The 7,005-nt window shown below is 36.6% G+C and overlaps 2 protein-coding genes across 2 annotated transcripts; both read left to right on the top strand.

The window, feature by feature from the left end:
• Positions 1–1,622: 1,622 nt before the first annotated feature.
• On the top strand, positions 1,623–5,534 carry LOC106938422 (myosin-7-like). Its single transcript, XM_015020466.1, has 5 exons — positions 1,623–1,700; positions 4,628–4,798; positions 4,925–5,029; positions 5,120–5,215; positions 5,322–5,534. Exons 1-5 carry the CDS (start codon positions 1,638–1,640, stop codon positions 5,517–5,519), a joined length of 633 nt encoding a protein of 210 aa, XP_014875952.1. The 5' UTR covers positions 1,623–1,637; the 3' UTR covers positions 5,520–5,534.
• LOC106938402 (myosin heavy chain, fast skeletal muscle-like) lies at positions 2,736–4,569 on the top strand. The gene is made up of 9 exons (XM_015020446.1): positions 2,736–2,954; positions 3,050–3,193; positions 3,287–3,443; positions 3,551–3,578; positions 3,657–3,774; positions 3,862–3,954; positions 4,031–4,094; positions 4,198–4,296; positions 4,385–4,569. Exons 1-9 carry the CDS (start codon positions 2,751–2,753, stop codon positions 4,552–4,554), a joined length of 1,077 nt encoding a protein of 358 aa, XP_014875932.1. The 5' UTR covers positions 2,736–2,750; the 3' UTR covers positions 4,555–4,569.
• Positions 5,535–7,005: the final 1,471 nt, after the last annotated feature.

The raw sequence follows: 7,005 nt of genomic DNA, 5'->3' as shown, positions 1-7,005 counted from the left end.
AGATGAATACTAAAAATGTTTTTTCTCAGGAGTAACATGTTCAAAGAGTATTTTCGGTTACTCATTCTACTGTTAGACGGGGAGTCTGTCTAACAGTACTGTAATTAAGCAAAACTATACAGCCACATGGTTGAAGATAACACATTTACTTTTTGCAAGACTCCTATGAAATTATTATGTTAAACAAAAGAAAATTACTTCAAACTATCACCGCTTGTCAGATTGTGTCTGTTTAAGTTTTAGAAAAACTCAAATTTACATAATTGCAGCATAAAATTTAGTGGAATGATGAAACTAAATGAAAGATGAGTACAATTCAGTTTACTACTACTTTGTAGAACAACATGATTTTTGGTCAACCAAATTTTAAACTGTCATCCACTGAATCTCAAATTTAGAGCAAAATACTAAAAATAATGAATGAAAAAAGAACAAATGATACACAAAAAAGTTGGCTCAAGGAATAGCTGTAGAGAGTGTCCTCAACAATGCTGTTGTGTGCGTGTGTCTGTGTGTGTTTATGATGTAAAGCACTTTGAAATGTTCTGTTGCTGAAAGGTGAAATACAAATACATTTAGATTTGATTTTATTTTGATTTGCTGTCAAAGTGCAATTGCCAACCTTCAAATATTTGTTGCACATCTTGCAGTTACCAATCCAAATTTATAGATTCAAGGGTTTTTATGCTTATTTACATCTCTAGACATTTCTGTTAGGAGCACAATTTACTTGCTGGAATAAAAAAGAACTTAAAAATGATAGAAGCTTATAAAGAATTGAGCATTTTAAGCTGAACAACAAGAGTTATACGCGGCATCTCACTGGAGGCAACATCAGACTTTTGGAGGCTCCAAAGTGGATTCACTCTGACATGTGATCTTGGCTTTTGCATGTCTTTCCACTTTTGTCCATGTAGTCCTACCCTCTTGGGGAAAATGTTAAGTCAACAAATTAAAAAACTTTGCCAATTTTGAAAGGTTTCATTACACATTAACTGCCATAAAAAATAAGTTACTAATCAAAAGAATCTCAAATGGTTTATTCCACAGTTAAGAAAATATTTCTGAATATGTTCAGTTTCTAAGTTCTTCACAAAAACCAGGTGAAAATCATAACAAATGGATGCTATGATGCAAAGAATTCTCACTTATAATTCTCCTGGCTTTGACAAAATTACAAGCTTGACCATTGCATTTTGTCTGGGTAGTGTTCCTCTCTGAAGGTGTTTTAACAACCTGGTGCAATGTGGTCAGAGGAATTAAGAGCTACATTTTTACATGTGTAACAAGGTGCACAATGAGGAACGTTAAATGCATGTGTTCAGCTAAGAAATTGAGATTAATAAAACTCAAATCAGGTAACTTATATAGTTTCTCGCTTTTGGCAAGTACAATCAAATGCCTGTTCACTGCTAGCAATTATAAAAATATATTGTGATCTCAATTTGAAATGGAGAATTTTATGCCACTTACTATCTAATTCAAATTGTCAAAAGCTCATTAAAAATTCGCTCACTACCCTCTTTGAATATATCATCATGATTTGCCCTCAAGTGTAATGTTAGTCACACTTTTTCAATTCTAAAAAGGAAAACCTACAGCTATGTTGAAGCATTTCTTTCCATTGCTTGTTATTCATGCTAATAACTGAGTTGGCATTTCTTCTCCAGTTTCTCTTCCAGGATTCCCTGACCACTGATGGAAATAGCTGTGTGTGAAATTAGTACTAGATATCTGAGGCATGCGCACCCTGCAACCATACACCGGGGAAATTCTGACGCTTCTGACTACTTGAGACTCTGCACTGGCTATGATATTAAAATCAAATGGAGACAAGCGCACATCATAAAGTGTGTGAACTGAAATTTGAGCCTAAATAAATCATGGCGGTTAATGGGCAAAACACTTTACAAACCATGCAGTGCACTCCTGCTATGTTGCATTATAAACACTGTGAACATAAAAGACCTTGTAAATATTTATGACACAATTACAGACCCAATGTTTACAATTTGGAAATTTTTACAAAGTTATGCAAATAAATTCTAGTGGTGCTTTTGTTATTAAGCTTTTGTAAACTGGGACTTGTTTTTTAAGCTGTCAATAAAAATCTAAATGTGTAAAGATGCTTTTAAGTGTTAGTGGTAATGCTGTACACATTATTAATTTCATTGAATTTACTAATATTTATTTTTATATAAATAAAAAAAACCTGATTCTTCTCTTTTTTTGTACCAACAGAAAAACATTAAACCATTGCACATGAAGATTATGACTATCCCTACAAACAAAATAGGGACATCACTGCCAAACAAAGAGGTGAGGAGTATTTTGCACTTTACCAAACTGAGCAAGCCCCTTGTGCCGAGTAGACACACTTGAGCATATATAAGTGGCCACTCTAAATGCCTGAGCCAACTGGCAGGCATCTGACTCAGGTGAGAACAGTCAATTATGTATAATGTATATTTGCAATTTTTCAGGTTTGCAAAGTTTTAGTTAAATATATTGGAGACTAGAGAAATGTTTAATAATGTAAATAACGTACATGTTAGCCAGTATAAAACATTTTAATTTGGGTTGTTTTCTATATTTATAGCTTCTTTGAGTTTACGCAAGACATCTGTAATTTTCAGTCAGGATCCTGTGGTAAGGTAAGTAGATCCCTTCAAAAGAGGCATTCTTAAAAAATTTTAAAAAAACTAATGAAAGAACTTATGTAAACTTTTAGGTTCCACCAAAGTGCCACCATGAGCACAGATGCTGAAATGGAGCAGTATGGCCCGGCGGCAATTTACCTCCGGAAGTCAGAAAGGGAGAGGATTGAGGCTCAGAGTACTCCTTTTGATGCCAAAACTGCCTATTTTGTGGTGAATGAAGCTGACCTGTACGTCAAGTGTAAACTCATCAAGAAGGAGAGTGGCAAAGCCACAGTCGAGACTGACGGAGGAAAGGTGAGAAGTTTTATTTCACTAGAGATTATTTTTGTTTAACATTTGTTGCCACCTTCTTACATAAGATTCAAGCAAAACAACTATTTTTATTGAAGACGGTAACCATCAAAGAGGACGATATCCATCCCAGGAATCCTCCAAAGTTTGACAAAATTGAGGACATGGCAATGATGACCCACCTCAACGAGCCTTGTGTGTTGTACAACCTGAAAGATCGTTTTGCATCCTGGATGATCTACGTGAGTTTGTTTTCGTACCAAGGGTAATGATAACATTTAAATATCTCTCTGCAATGCTTGGTGAAAAATTCTTTGTGTCTTCTACTACAACAGACCTACTCCGGGTTGTTCTGTGTGGTCGTAAATCCCTACAAGTGGCTGCCTGTGTATGATGCTGTTGTTGTAGCAGGATACAGAGGCAAGAAGAGGATTGAGGCTCCACCCCACATCTTCTCCATCTCTGACAATGGCTATCAGTTCATGCTCACAGGTAAAGCAAAGACTAAAGTGTTTTCCCAAAAGAAATTGAAAGAAAGAACATACTTACGTTGACATGAACTTACTCCAGCTACTAAAGTATTATGGTGTATATTGCAGATCGTGAGAACCAGTCTGTCCTGATTACGTGAGTGTTGCACAAACTAAATTTTACAAAAGGTACAAAAATGAAGTTGATAGGCAAAACATGTCTCTTGTATCTCAGCGGAGAATCCAGTGCTGGCAAGACTGTCAACACCAAGCGTGTCATCCAGTACTTTGCAACTATTGCAGCATTGGGTAGCAAAAAGGACCAAGCGCAGCAAAGCTCTGGAAAAATCCAGGTGATTATGTGTTAAAAGAAGAAACAGGTTTCAACTGCGTATACTTAGGTACACATTGCAAAAATAGTTACAAATGTCAATGTGCAGGGCTCCCTTGAGGACCAAATTGTTGCTGCTAACCCTCTGCTAGAGGCTTATGGTAATGCCAAGACTGTGAGGAATGACAACTCTTCCCGTTTTGTAAGCTAAGACAATGCTTAAATGTTCATTGATAGTTAATTGTTGATTTCCGATAGAGGCTATTAATTTTGCTTAGGGTAAATTCATCAGGATCCACTTTGGTACAAGTGGAAAGCTGGCCTCAGCTGATATTGAAACATGTAAGTAAAACATATGATGTAATCAGTGTTATCTATTATTAATTTATAATCTGTACCATGATTTCCTTATCAAAGTGCTTACTTATATGTATGTAATTCTTAGATCTGCTGGAGAAGTCCCGTGTCACCTTCCAGCTGTCTGCTGAGAGGAGCTACCATATCTTCTATCAGCTTATGACAGGCCACAAGCCTGAGCTCATTGGTAAATGATCAAATACTTGAAATTTGAATGTAGAAAAGTGCAACTTGTAAGACAAAGTAGCTAGAATGATTTGTTTCTATTGTTTCAGATGCTCTGCTGATCACCACCAACCCCTACGACTTCCCAATGATCAGCCAAGCAATGGAAGTGACAGCTGGAAGAACTCCTATGAAGAGGCTCTGGACCAACTGGAGACCATGTCTAAATATCAAAAATAATCTAATTGCAACCCCTTTTTATTACATAACATCTACATAAATTGGTGTCTCAACAAACACAAGTTGAATTTTTCCAGTGTTCAAATATTGCTGTTTAACACCCATTTTTTCAGGCTGCCATGATGGCTGAAGAGCTGAAGAAGGAGCAGGACACCAGTGCTCACCTGGAGAGGATGAAGAAGAACCTCGAGGTTACAGTCAAGGACCTGCAGCACCGGCTGGATGAGGCTGAGAACCTCGCCATGAAGGGTGGCAAGAAGCAGCTCCAGAAACTGGAGCAGAGGGTATGAACTGTAATAGCTTTTTAATATCTCAATTTAAGAAAAATAAAAAAAAACTATATATGGGTCTCATAATGGCTCCTATTCTGTACTTTTGTAAAATATAAATATTTTATTTTCACAAAATAGGTGCGTGAACTGGAAACTGAAGTTGAAGCCGAGAAGAAACGCGGAGCTGATGCTGTTAAAGGAGTCCGCAAATATGAGAGGAGAGTTAATGAGCTGACCTACCAGGTATTTTTTTTTTTTTTTACTTCCAATTTATCAAATTACCAGTTTTAAAAACAGAAAAAAAATTTGAGTGACAATCTACAATGACTGCAGACTGAGGAGGATAAGAAGAACATCACCAGACTTCAGGGTCTGGTGGACAAGCTGCAGCTCAAAGTAAAGGCTTACAAGAGACAGGCCGAGAAGGCTGTAAGTAAAATACTTGAACAGCTAATATTTCTATTACTGAGCCAAAAACCTAATCAATAATTGTTTGTGGAAAACTGTTTATGAATCATTTAATTTTATTTTTTAGGAGGAGCAGGCCAACACCCACATGTCCAGACTCAGGAAAGTCCAGCATGAGATGGAGGAGGCTCAGGAGCGTGCTGACATCGCTGAGTCTCAGGTCAACAAGCTCAGAGCCAAGAGCCGTGATGTTGGAAAGGTACCTATTTGGACAATACTCTCAGTTAATTACACATTAGAACCATATTGTGACATATTGCAATAATCTACAATATGTCAATATAACTCAGTGAGTGGAATTCGGCTAACAGGACAATATAGCTCAATATGACTTTTTTCAGGACACCTGAAGTAGTATGTAGTGTTCACATTTTTATTATAAAGAATTATCCTACATATCACCATGATTTACAAGCAATAAAATGTTAACATGCTAATGTTTTACTTTATGTTATTGCTTATTGAGGCTTATTGAGTCAGTGAATGCCTGGAAAAGTGAGACACTGTTCTGGAATGACAATTGGCTTATTGTAATCCAGTAGTCATTGCAGGACTTCAGCTACTGCACTTCTAGCTGCTTGTTGGCTTAAGTGCTCTGAGAGTTAAGCAATGTGGAAGTCACTATAACTCAATGGGAATCCCAACTGTGCTCTAAATTTATGACCAGATCTTGTTGCCAACAGAGCCCATTCATACAGTGTTGACTGGTTTATTTGAAAAGTAGCCTGGCCCACATCAAAGGCCATGTCAGCCACATACAAGTAATGGCCCAAGTGTTGTAAACTGATATGAATATTGTCAAATAAACATCATTCTTTTTTCTTTTCTCATTTCAGTCTGATGCTGCTGAGTAAGAAAAAAAACATCTGATGGACCACTCAACAGACTTCATAAAATATGAAAATTATGTTGTAACATCTGCAAAATAAAGTATTCTATTCACCTTGCTTTTGTTTTGTTTTTTTGTGTGTTTGTTTATACTAAATTTGGGCCAAATAAGGAACTTTTGTTCCATCTTTAGAGCTCTTCTTTTTAAAGAATTGATTGTTCTTTTCCTTCAATATGAAACCGCTCCTATGACTTAAGCATTTTGAACAATGCATTAAAAGGTGCTTGGCAAAATTTAAAATGGCTTGTGAATGTAGCAGGATAATTATCCCTGCTGTCAATGAAGGCTTGTTTCAACTTCCAGAACATGTTCATGGCACTGCAAGAAGCACAGAAGCAGTTGCTGGACTCATTCAAATAAACACTTCAGACTAAGAAGTCATGGATCAGTTTGCCAAGATATTTTAGGCATCGGCTTAAGCACTCTTAAAGACAACTGTCGAAGAGGGACCATCAAAGCATTTGGCTTAAAGGCAATTTCTGCCTTAGCCAGTATCATGTAACAGTGGTTGCCCTTTCTTCCAGAACACCATCCTGTGCACATTCAATATAACCCTACTTTAATTACTTTGCTAAGTTGTACATAACAGCAAAGGCCATGAGAAATGTTAGTAGTATCTCTTTGGATAGTTCAATTTATGAAAGCAATATCATAAAACTACATTTATTCCTGTAACATGTAATGTTAAAAAAAAAAAAACTACAGATAAGATTATGTTAAAGTGAAATAGATTTTGTTTTAACATAGTAACTAGCTGCAGGCTAGGAATTTGTCAGGTCTAAAAGAGGTTTCCTCAGGTTCTCAGTGTACCTGTCAAAGTGAAATTTAACACTTTCGTCTCAGGCTCCTCTTCAGAAGACAT

Source organism: Poecilia latipinna, unplaced genomic scaffold, assembly GCF_001443285.1.
Source record: "Poecilia latipinna isolate Pla-1442-1.1 unplaced genomic scaffold, P_latipinna-1.0 Scaffold83, whole genome shotgun sequence".
NCBI classification, from domain to species: Eukaryota; Metazoa; Chordata; class Actinopteri; order Cyprinodontiformes; family Poeciliidae; genus Poecilia; species Poecilia latipinna.
The sequence above is the reverse complement of the archived record's forward strand: the minus strand, read 5'-3'. Positions and strand labels throughout refer to the sequence as shown.

Coding starts and splice junctions, on each gene's coding strand:
- LOC106938422 (XM_015020466.1), top strand. CDS start 1,638: ATGCTAATAACTGAGTTGGCATTTCTTCTCCAGTTTCTCTTCCAGGAT. Junction 4,799..4,924: donor TCCAGAAACTGGAGCAGAGG/GTATGAACTGTA, acceptor TTCACAAAATAG/GTGCGTGAACTGGAAACTGA. Junction 5,030..5,119: donor TTAATGAGCTGACCTACCAG/GTATTTTTTTTT, acceptor CAATGACTGCAG/ACTGAGGAGGATAAGAAGAA.
- LOC106938402 (XM_015020446.1), top strand. CDS start 2,751: ATGAGCACAGATGCTGAAATGGAGCAGTATGGCCCGGCGGCAATTTAC. Junction 3,444..3,550: donor CTATCAGTTCATGCTCACAG/GTAAAGCAAAGA, acceptor TGTATATTGCAG/ATCGTGAGAACCAGTCTGTC. Junction 3,955..4,030: donor ATGACAACTCTTCCCGTTTT/GTAAGCTAAGAC, acceptor AATTTTGCTTAG/GGTAAATTCATCAGGATCCA.